This window comes from Mesocricetus auratus, unplaced genomic scaffold, assembly GCF_017639785.1.
Source record: "Mesocricetus auratus isolate SY011 unplaced genomic scaffold, BCM_Maur_2.0 Super-Scaffold_100014, whole genome shotgun sequence".
NCBI classification, from domain to species: Eukaryota; Metazoa; Chordata; class Mammalia; order Rodentia; family Cricetidae; genus Mesocricetus; species Mesocricetus auratus.
In genome coordinates, this window is record NW_024429197.1 from 29,357,262 (window position 1) to 29,379,622 (window position 22,361).

The 22,361-nt window shown below is 35.4% G+C and overlaps 1 protein-coding gene across 2 annotated transcripts in view; it reads right to left on the reverse strand.

The window, feature by feature from the left end:
* Faf1 (Fas associated factor 1) overlaps nt 1-22,361 on the reverse strand; it is a 304,225-nt gene that overhangs the window by 98,606 nt on the left and 183,258 nt on the right. For both annotated transcript variants that reach the window (XM_040756971.1, XM_040756970.1), the window contains exons 10-12: nt 14,518-14,644; nt 13,514-13,577; nt 12,538-12,619 (exon numbers count right to left, since the gene is read on the reverse strand). In XM_040756971.1, coding sequence (XP_040612905.1) covers nt 12,538-12,619; nt 13,514-13,577; nt 14,518-14,644 — 273 coding nt within the window. The remainder of the gene's footprint in view (nt 1-12,537; nt 12,620-13,513; nt 13,578-14,517; nt 14,645-22,361) is intronic.

Genomic DNA, 22,361 nt, shown 5'->3' on the forward strand with positions numbered 1-22,361 from the left:
GCCTTCTAACCATGAAGCAAGACAAAGTGTGAAAATTTTAGATAAAGCATGTTAAATACTTATTTACTGTACTGGATCTGTAACAGCTACTAATTAAAAGGTACTATGAAGATTCCAGAACTAGCAATACAACATTTGAAAGCAATTCAAGGAAAATGATAGCCATGAAAATGGTCTACAGATTATGTAGCTTTTTGGATTTTTCCTTGTGACAATGGAATCTGAGATGCTAATTGTGCCTTCAGTGTTAAGCATCTTCCATCCTAAAGGCTAAAGTATTAGGTTGATGCTCAGAAATTGCCCAGGCAGCAGTAAGCCATGTGACTTGACTTGGGCTACAGTGGCTACCAAACATGAACTTTAGTTTCGCAGAACTACAGAACATTAGAGTGGAAAAAAAGAAGCTGGGGAGGGGGGTTCAGTTGGTAGACTGGTTGTTTCCCACGCCTGGAGCCCTCCTGAGTTCAATCCTGAGCACTGCATAAACCAGGTATATTGGTGCAGGTCTACAATTCTAGCACTTAGGAGACAAAGACAAGAGAACTAGGAGTTAGAAGTCAGGATGATCCTTAACCTACATATCAAGTGTAAGGCGAGTATGACTTATATGAGACCGCATCTTAAAGAAGGGGTGGCGGTGCAAGCAAGAATTAACAAGATACACCTCAAAAGCCAGAAGAGAGCAGACATTCAGGAAGAGGAATGTGCTAATGGCTACTTGAAGAGCTCATTTTCAAGTATCATAGCACACATAAGCTGTGTTCTCTCAGTGATGTTAATGTTGATAAGACAAATAATTTGGAGAAATACTTTTTCAGAGTAAGAAATTACAGTGTAAAATAATTTCCTTAGAGGAACATGGCATCTGATTTTATTTGTCCCCTTCCCACTTCTGAATTATTAGTCTTGTGAACTCTTTTAAGTTGATGGGCAACTCACTGACACAACTGATAGAATAAAGCATCTACTTTACTTCATTACACCAAATCATTTATTATCGGTATACTAACAGAAAAAATAGAGTACATACTCAAAGTTGTCCTAATTATTTCCAAACATTATTTTGTAGGTGTCTTATTTTAGTTCTTGGCTTTTTAATTACTTAACTTATCTCACTACCTTGTGTACTTACAAGGCACATATGTTCTACATCCCGTATACAGAAGATAGAGGACAACTCTCAGGAGTCAGTTCTTTCCTTCCAGCTTGTTGGATTTAAGGGTTTAATTCAGGTTGTGATATTTTTTTGATATTTTGAGACACTTGCTACATAGTGGAGGATGATTCTCCTACCAAAAGTCCTTAAATTAAGAGTGTGTGCTACTGTCCCAAACCACAGTGGTGTTTATATATATGGATGCTCACAGGTATAACCAGTCTCCTTCTTGATCCAATATTAAGTCCATTGTAAAAGCAGGGGAAAGGCAGCAAGGAGTCAAACTTGATTCAAATTCCTCCTTTCGTACTTCCCAGGTATGTAGATCTTGGAAATAATTTTTCTCTTTTGGTGTCATATCTCTAGGGGACTACACCCCCCCCACACACACACAGTGATAGTGAGGATGTTTAATTAGTCACTTGTGTTGTTGCTCTGACCTGAGAAGTAGCAGCACAAGGGATGCAGAGTTGATTCTAGACCATACCACGTTCACAATATTAACCATCACAGGACACAATCTAGCACATCAATGGCTATGAGAACAACTGAGTAGTTTTTCCATAAACATCAGACTAGCTGCTTTATCGAATAGTGATACTTGAGCTGAAATTATGAAGGTTGAGATTTAAAGTTAGGTGATGAACAAAAATGGAATAAAAATGAGTGGAAAAAAATCAAAGAAAGAAGTTTGGCAAATGTTAGTGCCAAATTCTAGTTTGCAAGAACTAGATTTAAAAAAAATTTTAAGCCATATTTAATTATTCATCAAATATTTATTGGATACTTACATGCTCTGTCTTGATCTGGGCATTGATGGCAACAATTAAAGGCCTCATAGAGCTTAAAGTTTTGTTTATTATATATATATATATATTTTAAATTAAAGTATAATCACATCAGGTTCTCCCTTCACTTTCCTTCCTCAAGCCCTTCCCACAAACAACTTCCCTCCAACCCTGCCAATCAGCTAGGCAAGTTGTAAGGGACTATAAGCCCAATACTTGGGAGTTGAAGGGAGGAGGACAAGAGTTCAAGTCCAGGCCCAACTATACAGCAAATTTAAGGTAAGCCTCAATTACATAAAACCCTCTCACAAAAAGTCAACAGACAACCAAGTAGGCAAGCGCATAGACTCAATTGAAACAGATTCCCTTGTTCAATTCTCAAAGTTGATTTTAGAGATGATTTCAGAGACCAATAAACAGGAACCAAACTCCACAAGTTTTAAAAGGAAATAGCTATCTAAGATGAAGAAATGACAAAATGATGCCTTCGTCATTCCAACCCCTTAAGCAAATGTTAAAATAGCATTCTGAAATGCTAAAGATAGGTGCTTTTGAATTTCACACAGGGAAAGCTGTCACAGGAATTCAGAAAGCAGGGGAGGGGATGAGGCGTAAGCAGTAAAGTAAACCCAAATTTTCTTTATAAAATAAGCTGACAAATGTTCATCAGGTGTAGATTTTAATCAGTTTTCACTGCTCACACTTAATACTTAGGCCATGAATTACCTTGGCACAAGGCCAACATGTGACTGATGTATTGTAAATAAGGAAATTAGGGGCTCAAATGTCTGGCTCTTAACAGCAAACTATAGAGAGGTAAGTATGCTTTAGGGAGCATGTCAGGTCAGGGAAGGAAGCACAGAGGCAAGGAACTAGGAAGTTTAGGCCACATCAAGTTTAGGCCACATCAAAGAACTTCTCTCATCAGTATTACAAAGTGAACATTGGGAAACAAACATTACCAAAGATTGGAAAAAGAACCTCTTAAAAGTAAAGAAGCTATAGCTCTGAGGTAGTGTCTGTTAGCAGGAATAAGGCCCTGTTGGACACTAATATCACCCATACACCCAATCTCACAAAGATAAGCAGGATTTTTCTTATTTGATAATATCTTTAGAGAGGGTTAACACTATCTCTAATAAACAATGGCCTGTAATAGTCAGTATAATAGGAATATGACATACATAATTTCAAAGGTAGTAGCAAACATCCCGCCTCTACTATAGGGATTAGGGAAGGGCAGAGAACTCATAGTCCATAGTCCACCTATTTCATTTACTTCAACATTCAAAAGGATGGACAAACTACAGCCATGAAGAACTGAAGATAAATTAACAATTAATTTCTCATTAAAACATATTAATAATGCATACTTGCTGAAAACTCAAAGGAATTAAAATATTTGTGTGCAAATATGTTCAGTAGATTTTAAAGTACAACACCATCAAGTACTGCTTAGCAGAGAGATTTCAAGGGGTGTTAGTGTGAATTATAAAGATGAACTGAATTTACGTACAGTGAACTGTAGTAACTGTTTTCAGTAGAGAAAGGGTTGAGCCTGGGGCCTCACACATGCCAAGTAAGTGTTCTACCAGGGAGTTGTATTTTCAGGCCTCCCGCCCCTACTCCCTGTTTCTGATTTTGCCTTGCAAGACAGAGTCTAACTATGTTCAGGCTGGACTTGAACTTATGAATTTCTTGCCTCTGAATAGCAGGATTACAGATATGCACTAAAATGCCTGGCTCACTATAACTTTTAGTCCCACACTTAATATACATGGTAGAGACTGTTAATAGGGGTGTTTCTTTATTTTATTTTGTTTTAAGTTAAGTCAATGCCTAGTAACTTATTTTCTATAAGGAAATGTGGCTTTCTAAATTCTGGAGCTCCAATAGTCACCCTGAATGATGACATAACCCAAATCTTGGCAGTAAAAAAAAGAAAGAACCGAGTTTCAGATTCTGTGATGCACCACAACAGGACAGACAGAAGACCCATAAACTTAGAGAAAGGAAGAGAAGCCCAGATGATATATTTTATTACTTTTCCTCTTTCAGTTACAAATAACAAATGCCTATCCTAATTTTTACCTTAAAAAAGGAGTCATTGAAGAAAACAACAATTCTATGATAAGTCTGTTAAATCCATGAAGTATGAAGAAAAGTTACACGTCTATTCTCAAAAATCTGCAAGTGTGTGCTTACACTTAGGGAATAGGCTAACAGCTCATTACACGGTATAGCTAGTTAGTAAAAAGAAGGTTCTTGCTTGGGGTGACTTTAGCATTTATTTTTCATGCAATGAAGTGGGAAGAATCTTTCTTACTAGCATGGGAACCAGCCAATTTATCCACAGAAGACTGCCCACTAGGGTTTGAAATAATATAACACTGAAGTGTGCATCTATAGAAATGCCACAGGTGCCAGATTTATATTCGCCTGAAATACAAAACAGTCACAATAAACATGCTACTATGCACCTTGCTTTTTTTCACTTAATATATCTTGAACATCCTTCTACATCAATATCTATGAATGTGATTTATTCAGTATTTCATTATAGGAATGTAAAATTAGATTTATTGCCTGGCATTTCAGATTTTTCCATTTTTTGCTATTCAAATAATGCTACAATAAATATTGTTTACTTCTTTTTTCATAAGTATATGTGTCAAAATATTTATGCTATTATAAGAGAAAATGGTGAGTGGAATAATTTTAATCTGTCTATTGTATTATTAAAATATGGAAAGTGTCTTTCCATATTCTATTGGTTATCACTTTTATTTTCTGTAAAATGTCTTTTATTTATATTGCTTGTTATACTACAATTTTATTTTTGTTTAATTTTTTGATTTCTTCATAAGTATATATTTCTAAGAAATCAGTAACTTGTGGCTATTATAAGAAACATGCATAAAGGAATGACACAGAAGAGAGCAGGCTACAAATTTAAAGCCAGAAAGTTTGTGAACTACATGAAACTATTACTGTACCATGGTTTAAAACCAATGCAGATAGCTACACACACACACACACACACACACACACACACACACACACACACACACACACAAAGAGAGATTAATTTCCTTGCCTCCTACTTCTCTAACTCGCTCTCTGCTCTCTCCTACAAACTGCTATTATATCACTCCTTCCTGTGTTATAGCACTATGATAATCTCTTCAAAATCTTCCAAAAACTAACTACTGTTTAACAACAGTAACAGCAGAAAACTGGTATTAATGGATTCCTATGATGTCTCCCTAAACATCTGTTTTAGCTCTACTGCTCTGTTATTATCACCTATGTTAATTGAACAAATCAACAGATATTCACTAACACTGCACTTAGACAACTTTCCTATGATTAAGGAAACAGATTCATAATGCCAAGGTAGGTTCATTACCAAAGTCTTTTCAGCTAAAATTCCGAGAAAATAAAGGGAGGGTATATATATTAGTTTGAAATCCAAATTTGCCTGATATCTTCAATGTCCACCTACTGAAAGCAAACTAAATCAAAGATGTTAAAATCACAATAAACCAGGAAGAAAGCTTTAAACAAACATGCCACAAAGCTAATATGGTTTTGACTAGTTTAAACACTAACTGTATATGAGCAATCAGATAATTAAAGTTATAATAATAATTGATAACTTAAGTAGAAGAATTGATGGGGTATTCTAAATGGTGCTAACATTCTGTTTAGTAAAAAAATCTAATTATAGAACAGCATATTTACCTGTTATAGCCATGTTTGTATAAAATATGTCAGCTTTTGTGTTTGTTTTTATCTTCTCTTTTGTTTTAAGATTAAAGTCTAATGGATGCAAGGCTATTTTTAAACTCACTATGTATTTTAGGATGACCCTGAACTCCTAATGTTCCTGTCTCCACTTCCCAGGAATTCCTAATGTTTCTATCTCCACCTCCCAAGAACTAGGATTACAGATAGTGCCAGATATAGTGCCAGGTCTTAAACATGGCCCTCCCTTCCTTTTTTTATCATGAAGGAATATTGGATCTTGTCAAAGGCCTTTTCTGCATATAATGAGGTGATCATACACACACACACACACACACACACACACATCTTATATGCATTTATATGGAAGATTACATTAGTAGATTTATGTATGCTGTACCATCCCTGCATCTCTGGGATGATAGATGATCTTATTGATGTGTTGTTGGATTTGTTTTGCAAGTTATCTTATTGAATATTTTTGCATCTACGTTCTCTTACTTTGTTAAGTCTTTAGTGGTTTGGATATCAGGGTAACTGTGGTCTTACAAAATGAATAGTACAATGCTCCCTCTGTTTCTATTTTGTGGAATAGTTTGAGGAATATTGGCATTAAGGCTTCTTTGAAAATCAGGTAGAATTCTAAGCTAAAACTATCTGGTCCTGTCTTTTTTTTTTTTTTTTTTTTTTTTTTGGTTGCTAGACTTTTCATTACTACTTCTATTTTACTAGGGGTTATAGGTCTGTTTATATTGCTTATTTCATATTCACTTAATTTTAGTACATGGCTTGTATTGAAAAATTATCTATTTATTAGATTTTCCAATTTGGTAGACACAGTAGAAATGGCAGCACCTAAAGATTAGCTACTTCTTGAAAGAAATATAATAAAAAGAGATAAGGAAACCCTGTAGACCCCAGTTGTAAAGATGGGGAACCAGCATTGGACCAAACCAAGCCCCCTGAATGTGGGTGCCAGCTAGGAGGCCTGGGCAGTCTATGGGACCTCTAACAGTGGAACCAGTGTTTATCCCTAGTGCACAAATGGACTTTGGGAGCCCATTCCCTATGGAGGGATACTATTGTAGCCCAGATACACGGAAGAGGGCCTAGGCCCTCCACCAAATGATATTGATGATCCTCCATGGAAGGCCTCACTATTCTTGGGGAGTGGGTGGGGTGGGTTGGGGAGTCGGTGGGGGACATAGGGGGATGGGAGGGTGAGGGAATGGGGGGATTGAAATGAAAAGAAGTTTGTTTCTAAAATAAAAAAAATAATAAAAGAAACACTGTAAATGAGAAATATTCAACTTGAGGTTGGATTTTCACAGGGGTTCTCAAAGCCCTGAGCTTACTTTTCGAGATATTTCAGATTCAATGAGAAAACTGCTTTTGTTGTTTTACAAACCGCTTTCTAATTTATCACAAACTGCTTAACCATGGTCCTAGGTAGTAGTTATGGCTAGCATTCCAATGAATTCTCAAGCACCATATGGAGTAGAAATCACCATCATTTTCATTCAGTGGCTCTTCAGTTCAGAGGCAGGATCTGAAGTGTTCTTTAGGGCAACAGAACTACTAAGTGAAAATAGGGACCTGAGCACTGGATTCCTTAAATAATGATTAACATTTAGAGAACGTTCTAGGTGTGAAGCCAGATTCAGAGACCACAAAAGATCAAAGCCCACTCTCTCAGGGGAACACCTGGGAAGGAAGCAATCCTTCACTAGGAAAATAAGTCTGGCACGGGTTTATTGGTGTTGGTTTTTTAGTTACTACAATCTCCAGACATTCTTCAGGACACACCTTGTGGTACAGAATAAGAACACTTAGTGGGGGTGGCAGCAGGAGAGATAGGGAGTTTTCAGGAGAATCATCAAAAATTCCCAAGATAATTATGGAGAGGTCAGTGGTAATCTTTGGAAACTTCATTAATACTGACTCCACTGATCTTCCCAGTTTTATACCTACAATATCACTTTAACTAGGACTTCAGTTTATTTTTATCCCTGTAACACCAAGTTGTGTATAATTTTCTCATTTTAATCTTTGATTGGCATAACTTTTTGTTGTTTGTTTTTTTTTTTTTCCAAGACAGGGTTTCTTTGTGTAGCCCTGGCTGTCCTGGAATACACTTTGTAGACCAGGCTGTCCTCAAACTCACAGATATCAACCTGCCCCTGGCCTCTCAAGTGCTGGGATTAAAGGATTATGCCACCATTGCCCAGCTGGCATAACTTTCTGGAATAATGTTATTCCCCCAAGCATTCTTTATTCCAAGGCTCTAGTCAGAGCTAGGTGTACTGCCACATGGCTGTAAGCTGTGAGACCTGCCTGGGTTACAGTGTGAGACTCCCATCTCACTAACTTTTAAGATTCAGATTAGAGATATCTCCTCTAAAAATATTCCCTGGAATCCCCTTTGTAGACAAGGTAACTGTTCTTATTTCTTCTAAGTCACATTGTACAATATGGGTCTGTTTGCATTGTCTTATCTTACTGGCTAAATTGCCAAAGTAAGAAAATCTCTATATACCAGACACTAAAGTAGACATGTGATAAATATTTGTAACTCTTAACTGAATTATCATCCTTCATTGTTAAAAGCAAGAAAGGTAATAAAACTAATGAAGGTAGAAATTAGAAGAAATATAAGAATCAATAATAAACTGGATCTGCTTTATTTAGCCAGTACTAAAATCCTCAGGAACAGGCAGAAGAACAATCAACACTCTTACCAACAAGTGCTCTCAAATGAAATCAGCTGGAAGCAGTTTTCATTAAGATGGATTGAATGTGGCATCGTGAGAAACACTTTATCAAATGTAGTGTTTTACTTAGTGATTAACTATATACCAGTTGATGAAGCTCCCTAAATCCTTTGTAATCCCACCACTCCAATAAACATTTAATGAGTATATAAGTTCAAAAAGCCTAGTAGAGGATTTAAACCTTCAATCTTGTTTTTATTTACTCTTGGAACTCAATTTCTCAATTCAAGTGAAGAAAGCTGGTGCTTGAGGCTCATCTGTTGCCCTGGTAAAATTAATGTGCCTTCTAAAATTTAAATTAAACATGATATTTAAGATGAAAGAAATTTAGGCAAAGTGCCACAGTAACTAACAGTCACACTTGCTTCAAAATGTCTGAACATTAGCAAATTGTTTTCTTAAAAATGATTGAGAAATTAAAATAAATGATTTGTCCTAACACAAAGATGTGAAATCTGAAAAACAGAGATGGACTTTCATAACTGATTCCTACAATGCAGTAGACAGCAGGGACATGTGCACGAACACTACATGGTAGTGTTGGAACGCATGAACTCTCAATTGACTTCTACTATTTACTACTGATGTAGCCCTGGAAAAGCCCACCATTTTTTCTTCTTTAAAATGGAAATATAAATACTAAATGTTCCCATCTCAGGAAAATGATTTATAAGCCATATAGTAGAAATATGAAACAGTATTACTATTCCTATAGTGTACTCAACAAATAAGTTGAACATGCCGGCATATGCCAAAACTCCTAGCACTTGGGAAGTGGAGGCAGGAGCACTGGGAGTTCAAAACAAGTCTAGGCTTCCTTCCTGTCACCCCCAAAAATAGTGAAATAAAACTTATCTGATGACTGAAAAAGTGGACTGATTTAGATTACTTTTGAACAATTTATCCACTATGTGCTTTTCTTGAGTTAAGAGAAATATAATAAACTATACATTAACTATGAATTAGAAAAGGGAGGTGAACAAAGAAAATGGCCAGGGTTAATAAGAAGGAAAAGATAAAGACAATTTGGCAGTACAGAGAGGTGAGTAAATTTTGATTATGACTCTAATAAGCAAAATAAGTAATTATGTTTCAGTGATTTGCCACTGCTAAAACACTTAGACACTAATAAAAGCAAATGATCAATTGTTTCATTAGAAATATCCAGTAGTTAATAAACAAGAGCTTACATTTCTCTGGAGATTATCAGTCTCAACAAATCTACATGACAATTTAATAAGAGTTCTTTTGTCGGCAATAAACACCATATTTAAGTATTTGCATTTAAAGCTGTAGTATGTTAGATATACATAGGAACTTTTGAAATGAAATTGAGAAAGTATCTAAACTTACTAGGAACTGAAATTTTGGAATTATTATTAGTCTTATTTTAAGTGACAACAATATTGTGGTTTAGTAGGAGAATCTCATTGTTTTCCAAATTCTTGCTTACATTTTTTAGGAGTAATAATTTGGCTTCATATGATTTCATAAAAGCCTAACAAAATATATAAGATATCCTAAATGTTTCTGTGAAGTTTAAATTTGTAAACTCCAAAAGCTTAGCTGTGAAGGGGAAGTCCTCTGTATGCTGTGATTATGTGATGCTCTTATTGGCTGCTTTGGTCAACGGAGAAGCAGAACGAGGCCAGCCTGGTCTACAGAGCGAGTTCCAGTACAGCCTCTAAAGCGATAGAGAAACCCTGTCTAACCGCCCCCCCTCAAGAAAAAGACAGAGAAAAGGAAAACAAAAAGGCAGAGCCATATAGCCTCAGAGAGTAGGGGTGGAGGGGTGTAAAGAGACCCAGGCATCACCAGTAAGCCAATGCTACGTGGTGATACATAGATTAACAGTAATGGGTTAATAATTAAAATAGAGCTAGCCTAAGTCGATGGCCAAGCAATTATAAATATATATTAAGTCTCTGAGTTGTTATTTCATAAGTGGTTCTTGGGGCCCAGTAGGCAGAGAAAACCAGTCCACTGGGACCAATACAGACAGAAAAGTGTCTTGTAACATAGTTATTATAAACATTAAAAATATGCATGAAATTTTAACTATTTGTTGATTAAAAATAATGTTTGTATGTTTGGGCTGGGGATCAAAACCAAGCCCTTATGTATGCTAAGCAATACTCTATCAAAGTTACATCCTTAGTTCTAAATAATGCAATTTTAATTATTTTCTGCTCCAGTTAATATTTTCTATTTTTAATCTGAGTGATTAAAATAAAAATTCATTATAAAAATGTACTGATTGAGGCTAGGGAGATGGCTGTCCAAATATGAATTTGATCCCTGGCACCTTGTGAAAACACTGGGCACTTAGACAGCTGGAATCCCTGTGACAGGAGGGAAGAGAGGGGGCTCTTTGGATCATCTCTTTGTCCAGAGTATCCATGAAGATAGTATTGCATATAGTGCCTGCCTACCCACTGGTAGTTTAGCAGTTATCTTGGTTAGAAACTAGATTGTCACTGTACTGCAGTGCTTGTCTTCAAAAATAACCCTTATTTTATTTCATACTGATCCCCAAAGAAGTGATACTACTTGTAGGAATGTGGTATAAAATGTATTCTCTAAGTGAAAAGTTAAACACATAAAAATACTTTGAAAGAGAAAAACACATATTCATCTAACTTTTATTGCAGAATATTGCTGCAATTGTTTTATTTTGTCGTTAGATGAAAGGCATCTTATATGGGTGCTGGGAACCAAACTCTACTCTTCAGCAAGAGCAGTATATATTACCTGTGGAGCTCTCTCTCCAATTCCTACTAGTTCTCTTAATCTCTTAGCATCCCTGATTTATTTATAAATTAGAATTAAAGGGGGGTTGGAGAAACGGATTTAATGCCAGCCTGGGCCAGAAGAGTAAGTTGAGAGCAGTTTGGCAATTCAGTGAGACCCTTTCTTCAAAGTTTCAGGGATGGTTGCTGCTGGGGCCACAGCTCTTAGTCTTAGAACTCTTGCTTAGCAGTCAGGAAGTAGGCTCAATTCACAGAATAGAAAAAAAAAACAAAAAACAAAAAAAACCACAAAACTTCAAACTCTCAAATCACAAATAAAAACTCCACGACAAAACAAGAACAGCACCTTTCTGACCCACAAAAAACCTGTCACTTCATCATAGAACTGAATGTGTAAGTAGCTATTACACAAAGTGATTGGGATAGAAGAAGTATGGCAGCATACTTTTAGTTCTTTCAGATTCTGGAATATTTGCAAGTCTTTATTGTATGAATGTCCCTAATTCAAAGACAGGAAATTCACAGCTTTTGGGGATCATGTGGCTGAAACAGTTTTGTACTCTGGAGCAATCTAGATGATGATTGTTTAGGTTAGGGATGCTACAAGCTTGGTGCTACAAGCTTTCAGTCATGCACTGCGAGTGTTAGAATACAGTTTTCACGGATAAACTGGAACTACTTAAAAGGAATGTGGTGATAATTTGTTTATAATCTAACAAAGAAAGCTTGCCTGAAGATCAGAGTGCAAAGATAGCCACAATAATCAGCCATACAGGCCAGGCAGTGGTGGCACACACCTTTAATCCCAGCACTAGAGAGGAATATAAGGCAGAGGGAGACAGGGATTCGGTGTATTCAGTCTGCAGTCCCACTCAGGACAGGATCACCCTACGTTGAAAGATGAAAGAACTCTCAAGCGGTTGGCTGCTTTGCTTTTCTGATCTCCAGCTTGAACCCCAATATCTGTCACTGGGTTTTTCTTATTTGTGTTACAAAGGAATAAGCAATTTGGGAAAGGACTGAGAATAAATTTCCATCAGGAAATTTTCATCCATATAACAGACAGCAATCTAAACATATAATCTGGTTCTTGTAAACCCTTCCAACAACCTTCTATGCTTCATACTACAAGTCCTTCTTCAAAGGCCCCGTGACGTTACATAATTCACCAAAGGAAAGGGGCATCTTGGTGAAGGTTGGTAGATGAATGGAAATAAAATCAAGACTTCAATCTCAACACCATAAGAAATACTAAACATTGTCTCACACCAAGTGCTAAACCAATACAGTACAATCTTAATCAGAATCTGTGAGACTAGACTTACGTCTCGGGCTTTCACATAGAAGGCCTCTTGGAAAGCAGCTTCTAATGAGCCAATAAAAAATACAGGATGGCAGTCACCATATCTATAGGAAAAATTATGTGTATTAGTAAAGAAGTGTTTGAAATTCATACCAAAGTCTCACAAACTGACTCAATGATTGGTAAGCAAATGTTGCGGCTAATACCGAGTACAAACTAAACATCAAATCACTTCATTTAATGCCTGAATGAGATTTGTAAATTTTAAAAATTCTTCTTGGTCTGTACTAATATATTAGAACATTGGAATTTTTAATGATAAGCAAATAGATTCAATGAGTATTATGAAACTATATTACAAAAAGTACTTCTAGGTTACTTAATTTTATCAGTTTTTGGAGTTACATTAATTTTTTCTCATTTATTTAGGAATTCTACCATAGAAGAGGAAAACTGATTCTTATAAAGTTTCCATATTATATAGTATAGCCAGAAAATAACACTAAAAGAGGAATATCATTTACATCAAATTGAAAAATAAATAAATCTCTTTAAATATCTCACCTCAGTAGACTTGAAAATATATAAAGAACTTACTAAAAAGTCAGAAAAAAATGCTACAGAATCTAAAAACAAAAGTTAAAAGAAAAATTCACTTACATTTAAATTTTAATTATTTTTTAATTGAATAGTGTCTAAATGATTTGTTATATTTTAGGATATACCAAAAACTAGTATGATATATCCTACTCCTTTGAGGAACATAAGACAGTATAGGAGTGATCCATCTATTAAACTGAATACATTTCTGCATTGCCACAAATAGTTTATTAGTTACATCACACTGAACAGTATGTGTTTCTCTATTAATAATGTATGATTAATAAACTCTGACTACTCTAAGGAGAAATTTCAAACAATTCATAATTAAATTTGCACCAAAAAAATCACAGTACTATAAGAGAACATCAATTTTATAGTTAATATCCTAACCCTACCTTGAGGAAAACTCTGCTGTAAATTGTAATAAGGCATCTCCTTCATTTTCTGCGTTTTCTGGCACTAAAAAACAAACAAAAGAAAAAACAAAAACAAAAAAAACAAAACAAATAGACACAAAAAACAAACCACATAACATCTAATCCCACATATAAGAAATATATTTAATCAATAAAGAAGAAATAAAATTAAGTTTAGCTTCTGTGATACATCTGTTGGGATATTTTTACACACATTAGAAGATTTCATTAAGCAGAATAAAAAGAAACTTCAAAAACTCCCAATGAATAGATACAATCCTATTAAACACCTAAATTACGTGTTAGCATCAATTAGGATTTCTATGTTTTCTTGAAATAGATAGCTTGTGATTAAATTATATAAATATTTGAAAGCACTTTAAAGGAATCACTAATTGGAAAATTGCTAATTTTATATCTATATAATATCAATTTCTGTCAAAAGGAGCCCCTTAATTTTACATAGTAAATAGCCCCACTTAAGAATTTATTTTAGAAGTCATTTTGCTCATAGCATCCTTTATTATTCTGTATCATACATCTCATAAGTGAAAATGAGAAAGATGGCACATACATTTTACTTTTTTCTTCTTAAAAATAGATACCAACAATGACTAAAAAGGTAATATTATTCTTATTCACACTGATATTGCTGACAAGTGGCAAACAAGCACTAGCAACGGAAAATACAGCAGTTTGTCAGTCAACTTCTAAGATAAAAGTAAACAGAACTGGAAATAATCATACATTGAAACGTTACACCACACATACTTCTGGTTATCTTTAGTAGTGCTTTGGAAATCTGGAGGCTCAGTAATACCAAAACTCAAGACTCGAGTCCTAATGAAGCATGTCCACCTCTTACACTTTATCCCTCTAAACTTATAGGACAAGAAGGGATTTTTAAAAAGTCCCTTTCTTTCTAAGCTTAATACTAGAAGGGAGAACTGTAATGCTGGTCCCAAAAAGTTACAAATACTCACTCATTGGAGATTTTCTCAGGGCAGAGGATGCCATGCCAAATACTTCTCCATCATCCACTCCAAATTCTGAAGCATCTTCAAAGTCATCTCCATCACTATCACTAACCATATGAACATCCGTGCTTTGCTGTTTAAAGAAAGTCCTGATTAGATTCAGACTGCTTTAACATATCAAATTCTAAAATTATGTAATTGCAATAAGATAAAAACTTTATCAAGTAAGAAATCATCTACTGATGCCAAACTTTTTCATTTTAAAGCTCACAAAGTTTTCTAAAGTTGTTATGAAACCTGTAGTCCAAATACAGGAAACTAACCAAATGAAGGACAGTTATAAGCTCAACAAAGACAGAGATTTCTGTGATATCTCTAGTGCATAGTATGCAAATAAGTGCCCAATAAATTAGAAAATGGATACAACTAGAAAAATCAGAAACAAACTTAAGCTGTGAGTCTCCACTACTGTCTATATCTGCCAAGCAGGAAAAAGGTTAAAACTTGTCATTTTCTTACTGAAATTATCCTCAGTAAGTCAGACATCAGTGTCCTATCTATCCTTACCGTGTCATTAGGAGATATAGAAAATACACACCTATAAAATTTCAATGTAAATTTCACACTAAACATGAACTATAAGAAATTTCTATGTGATTGGTACTGGTAAACATATCCTGCTTATTCTTTATCAGCAACATGTTGAAGTTTAAGGTACTAAAAATACCAGTTTCAAAATACAAACTTGGCTGCTATTCTCTAGATTAAGACAGTATTATAAATTGTTAAGATTTAAAAGATTTGAACTGGGTTCTGATTACCAATAAATGTTCAAGCTTTAGATGAGCTGAGGGTCCAAGAAAAGCATCTGGTTAAATAGCAATTCTCTGTTTTACAAATGGCCCACAATACTATTTATTGAATGGTTTTTTTCAAGAGAGGTGTTTAACAGCCCTGGTTGAACTGAAACACACTTTGTAGACCAGGGTGGCTTTGAACTTACATTCACCTGCTTCTTGCATCCTCAGTGGTGGCTTCAAAGGTGTGTACCCCATGTCTAGCAGTAAATGAAGTTATACCTTCTAAAATATGGTGCTATGTACTTAAGTTATAAAAATACAGAAACTATTTTGACAGAAGAGCATAACTTAAAAATAAGTATTTACCAGGAAAAGTATTAGGTGTGTGTGTGTGTGTGTGTGTGTGTGTGTGTGTGTGTGTGTGCTACTACATTCGAGTGTGAGTCAAGACAAATTTCAGGAGTCAGATCTCCTTCCATTATGTGGGTTCCAGGTATTAAACTCAAACTTAGGTGTGGCAGCAAGCGCCTTTATCCACTGAATAATGTTGCCACCCGGCCTCTTCCTCTTTGCATCCATTTGACAGTTTGGTACTGCTGAAACATCTTGGGCTATTTATTACAAAAGCCTTAGTTTTACATATAATCCTAATTTCAACCTTAGAATTTGTCATACATAGTCAAGATCCCCTCCTGGTTTAATATATTCCACATTTTAAAAATTCAAAACCCTTCCCTACCTCAAAAATCTTATTCATTTACTTATCTATTTGTGTGTATGTGCACAGGCATGTACATGGTGCACATGTGGAGGTCAGAGAACAAAGTGGAAATGAGCTTCCTCCCTCTACCATGTGAGTTCCACAGATGAAAATTAAGTTTTCAGACTTGGTTTCAAGAGCCTACATCCTGTGACCCTCCTGCCCATTTAAAAGCAATATAGTGGAGTTCCTCTTCAGAATAATACACTAAGAGGAACATCTATTATAAAATCAGTAATTCTCAACCTCTGGGTCCCAATCCCTTTGGAGGGGGGTTGCCGAATAACCCTTTCACAAGGGTTGCCTAAGACCATCTGCTTATCTTATATCTACATTACAATTCATAACAGTAGCAAAAATACAGTTTTATGGTCGGGGTCACCACAGCACGAGAAGCTGTATTAGAGGGTCACTGCATAAGGAAGGTTGAGAACTGCTGTGTAAGATTCAGTAAACTATCTGTAACATGAAGAGGCCTCTAACTGTGTTGCTTTTAAGGAGCAAAGGCACAAATCTGTAAGGTACTTTGCATGTTCCTTTCCAGTGTTTAGTCAGGTTCACAGATGAGCAGAAAGACTCCAAGAGCCAAACTGAAAACCTCCTCATCACTTCCATTGACTAGGCGACTGTCTTAGCATCCACTTAGTCCTGCTTAGTAGTATTTACCATTCCAAGAGATTAAGAACGAAGATTGAGGAAACACAGGGCAGAAAAATGGAGGTAGGGACTATCCTATATATACTGCTTTCTCTATGTCTTTCTTTCCTTTCTTTCTGTTTTTTCCTCTTATTGTCCTCTATCTAATGTTTCTCCAAATGGAGTTTTCAAACACTACTTCCTATAATATCAGAGGCTCACTTCATAAACAATGGTGTTAGCTTTCTCTTTGACACAGTATTAGTTTTTATACAAAGCATGGAATTCCCTTATAATCTCAGAAAATGAAATCATATAGCTACAGCCTCTTTGAATGGAGGTATCTAAAAGCCAATTTTATTGAAAAAAGTGTATTTCAAATATGAATTATTGAAGTATCTGCAAGAATGAGCTGCTTAATTATGTATAAGGAACTACCAATCTCTTCACATTTTCTTAGCAGCTAGCTAACAGGTTAAGAAAAGGTTTTTATTTCCCCCTAAAGTGAGATAAACAATCTTTCCCCCATTAATATTTGCTGATAAAAATACATAATCTTTTGGTATCCATTATGGTTGCACTAAAATCCTTTGAATCTTGAGAATCCATTAATTTGATTTTTAAACCAGCTAAGAAAATGTGATAGTTTTGGCTACTCCATTCACCTGTCCACTTCGCAAATCCCCACTGCACTCTCTGGACTTATTTAAACAGTAGGCTATAACACTCCAGCAGCACCACATGATTTATGTAGAAAATTATGATGCTGAGCTTTAAGTGTTTCTTAACACATACATTTTAAAGCTAGTATTTGAATCAAGAAAAACTTCCTATAGGAGATGATAACCAAATTGTTTGAAATAAAAATTTGGAACTAATACTTATTAAAAGAAAAAGAACTAAAGCTGATGTTCCATTTGGCAGACATGTATGACCCACCTATATGTGATTTAGACATCAAAGCTCCATACAGTGCGTAAGTAAACTTCCCTGTGCTCTAGCAATGAAACTTTTAGGGATTTATGCAGAACAGAAGAAATCTGTACATCATAGAGATATATTCACAGTAGCCAAGACAGGGAATGGCATAAGCTCACTCACTCACTCACCAAATTTAATAAACCCTGCAAACCTGCCTCCTCCCAAATAAATTTTTTCCTTCTATAGTGCAATAGAACATAATAACCTCATCTTCTATTGACTTTATTCATCAATGGCTTATTCTTACTGTGTCGCTAAAATTGAATCCAACTTGTAAAGTTAGCTTATATTAATAATTTTTGTAAGATACTATGCTTTGAGCCGGGCAATGGTGGCACACGCCTTTAATCCCAGCACTCGGGAGGCAGAGGCAGGCGGATCTCTGTGAGTTCGAGGCCAGGCTGGACAGACAGCCTCCAAAACAATACAGAGAAATCCTGTCTCGTAAAACCAAAAAAATGAAATAAAATAAAATAAAAGATACTATGCTTTGTCCTGTCTTTGAATTTTCACAGAATTTTAGGGATTTGCATTAGTCACGTTTTACACTTAACACTAAGTCATCGCAATGTGATATGGAATATAGCCCTAATTCTTCTGATTTTAAATTCCAGCTTCCAGGTTGGTGTCTGTTTGTTTTCTTTCCATAGTTAGATTTTTAAGGTAAATATAACTTTTAAAAGTTAACCTTTAAAATAAGTGTATACAGATGATTATAGATCTGGCTCCTCATCCAAAAATCACAAAACAAAGGATAACAAAAATTCCTTGAGACAGATAGAGAGGCCACCATTATAGAAAACCAACAGAGAACAAGTGGCCTTGTGGAGCACAGCCCTAACTGATCCATCTACAGCAGGACTCCTACACCTCGGGGATCTAGTGGAAGCAGGTGGCAAGGTTCTAAGAGTCAGAGGAATTGGGAATATGCTGTAAGGTTTTTTTTTGTTTTTTTTTCCTTCCTTGAAATGTCAGAAAAGTTACACCAGTGAATTCTCACCAACATGGCTGCCTAAACAAAACCTGAAAAGGATGACACCAATTGACATAACATGAAAAGGGAAAATCTCATGGAGCTTCAGCCTTAGACAAGAAACTGTGGGAATTGGTTCATTACTTCATTGTGTAGGTCCCAGAGATAGATCTCAGGTTGTCAGTCTTGGCAGTAAGCACCTTTACCTGTTAAGCCATCTGAAAGAGTTTTCTCTTACTGATTTTTGTTTTGTTTTAAGCTGAGAGAAAAGACTGATAGAGATGGAGATGAAAAAAATCCAAGAGAGACCCAAGCTTGCTAGAACAGGTGTTATGCTCACTTTGGGCAGTGATGGGAATTAATGTGTGTAAGGTGATGGGTCACTGGAGAGCATGGCTAAACCTAATTTTATATATAATGACTCTAAGGTGAGCATTGAAAGTAAGACGATTATGACACAACTGAATCCACAGCATGTTTAGTTGTGGTGCCATGCCATGTACTTCAGCATTCTGCCTGTCATCTTATTTTAAAACTAGAAAAATTCAGCCTCAAGCTTTGAGTAAAACAGTTTTTACTGCCATATTCCTAGCAAACAAATTTGTAGATGTACTACAGTGTGTAATCAAATTGTCATGAATAAATACTAAGTAATTCTTTCTCATGACACACTATTCTAATTAACTTCTTACCCATTTCATGTCCTGCAGATCCTTACCAGTAACATCAATTGTTCATTCTAAAATATTTTATCAAATTTGTTCCCTTTTACTATCAATTACTACTTCAGGATCTTACTATTTCTTTTACCACTTAGGAATTTTTACCATAAATTTAACTCATAAACTCTTTCATTCTTCACATCAGTGCATTATTTTTTGTTTTTTTACATTTTGTTGGTTCCTAGGTTGATATGCATTAAATTTATAAGCAAACACTGCTAAGAACAATCACTATATCTCTAGAATATCACTGCTACCTCATTGCTTGTGCATTTTCAGTGTATATAACCCAGGACAATTGCTATAAAATCTTTCATAAATTCCAAATAATACTTTCCTACAGTATTTGACCTATGCTTAAATACACAAAACATAAAATTTATGATTATAACATGTTGGATGTTCCAAATGGAGCTTTTATGTATATTCTAAACATCACAGAATCATTAGTATCATTCAGTAATTCTTCTCCACTCATGACAATGAAATTCTATCCCTCCCTCAGCCACTGGCAAACATCACTCCACTTTCTTATTTTTAAGTGTCTCATGTAAAGAGCTTCATGCAGTATTTGTCTTTTTGTGACGAGCTTGTTTCATGGCATAGTCTTCATCTATATTGGAGGATATGTCAGTTTCCTGCCTTTTTGACATTCCTTTGTACAGACATTGTGCACTTTATCTTTTAGTTTACCTGTTAACAGGCACATAAGTTCCTTCTATATTTTACCTATTCTGAGTAACACTGCAGTGAATATGACGGCCCAAAATCTGAGGCCCTGTTGTTGTTGACTCTTTTGGGTACATAGTCATAAGTAGAACTGCTGGGGAGGGATATGAAAATTTTAATTTTTAATCTTTTGAGAAAGTATACCTTATTCTTTTCTATGTTTGTAGTACCATTTGACACCTTCACCAACAGTTTACAAAGATTCTGAATCATTCACACACTTGCCAACACTTACCATTTTCTTCTTTTTAAATCATTACTGCTTGCTGTAATACTAGTGAGTATGGAGTATCTGTAGAATCTAGGTATAATTCTGAGCTGCATTTGCCTAACTGTTAGGAGATACTGAGCACTTTTCATGTTCTTGTTGGACATTTGTTTTCATTCTTCGGGGAATTCTCTTTTTACATACCTTGCACAGTTAACAACACTTGACAAATAATAATTGTAAATATTTACAGGGTATAAAATCATGTACTTCTTTGTTTTTGAGATGATCCCAGATAGCACAGGCTGGCCTCTATATGAAACTAATGATAACCCTGAACTCCTGATCCTCTTATTGGAATTATACAAATGTGCCACTATGACAGACTTTCATGTTCTGATATGTTTATCTTATAGAATAACTAAGACAAACTATATTCATGAACTCACTACTTATATCTTATGGGATGAATAAAAATTCACTGTTATATAAATTTAAAATACACAAAACACTATTATTAGCTACAGTCAATATACTGTGAAACAGATCTCTCTCCTAATTGAACATTATATACTTTAACCAAAATGTTATCAATCCCCAACCTATCTAGCCTCTGGAAGATACCATGGTACTATACTGAGTTAGAGTTTTCTTGTTATAATATGCAAATGGAATTGCACAGCATTTATTTATGACTTATATCTCTCAGTAAATGTACTACATGTATATTAGTGTGGAAAATGAAAATATTTCCTCAATTTTTATGGCCAAACAGTATTCTAGCTTGTATTTCAGACACAAATATACACACATACCATTTTTTTTAGCCATCCATTTATTGACAGATGCTTATGCCATTCCCTGTCTTGGCTACTGTGAATATATCTCTATGGTGTACAGATTTCATCTGTTCTGCATAAATCCCTAAAATTTTCATTGCTAGAGCACAGGGAAGTTTACTTTTTTTCCAAAAACTCCTCACTGTTTTCCATAACCACTGTATCAATTTATAGTCCTACCAACAGTGTGCAAAACTCCCTTTCTTTACTACTAGAGCAGAACATTCTCTTAAAGCCTGTGTGTCAAATGCTTGGGCCTACTGAGGAATTGCAGAAAGTTTATGATAGATGCAGAAGCTTTTTTGTTTGATGCAAAATCATCATCCTATTTTCACATGTAGCCTGTGCTATTCAGGTCCAATTCAAAATATTGACAAGATCTACCCATTATTTTTCCAAGCATTCTCTATTGGGGAGTGGTCTTATGTTTTAGGTTTCTTCTTGTTGATGCTTATGTTTTGAGAGAATTCTAAGACAGAGTCTATTTAAAGTCCAGGATGGCCTATAACTTGCCCAGTATAAGTCTCAAATTTGAAATTTTCCCACCTCTACCTTCAAAGTGCTGGAATATGTTAAAGGTTTTCATCCTTTTTTGATTGATTTCTATATATGGCTTGAGGCAAGTATCTAATTCCATTCTTCATTTAGAAGATAGTCATTTTCCTATTTTGTGATCTTGCGATCTTTACTGGAAATAAACAGAATTCTGTAAACTCATGAGATCATTTCTAGATGCTTGATTGTATCCCAATAGTATACGTCTGTTGTAATGTCAGGACAAGGCTGTTTGATTTGAATTTATTTTTTAGTGAAGGAGGGATGCTGAGACAGGGTCTCATGCAGCCTAAGCTGACTATGAAGTTACTATGCTGGTGGGAATACCCTTGAAGTCATGATCTTTCTGCTTCTGTTTTACAAGTGATTTAGATGAAAGGCATGAGCATTCCAAGGTAACTGTTTTATATAGTAGCATTTTTATATATTTTGTAATCATGTTTTATGATTTATTCAACTTTATTCTTTCTGTGCAAGATTACTTGGCTATTTGGGGACTTCTGTGGTTCTATAATGTGTGTGTGTGGGTGGGGGGACTAGAGAGATGGCTCAGAGGTTAAGAGCACTGGCTGCTCTTCCAGGGGTTCTGAGTTCAAATCCCAGCAACCACGTAGTAGCTCACAACTATCTATAATGAGATCTGCTGC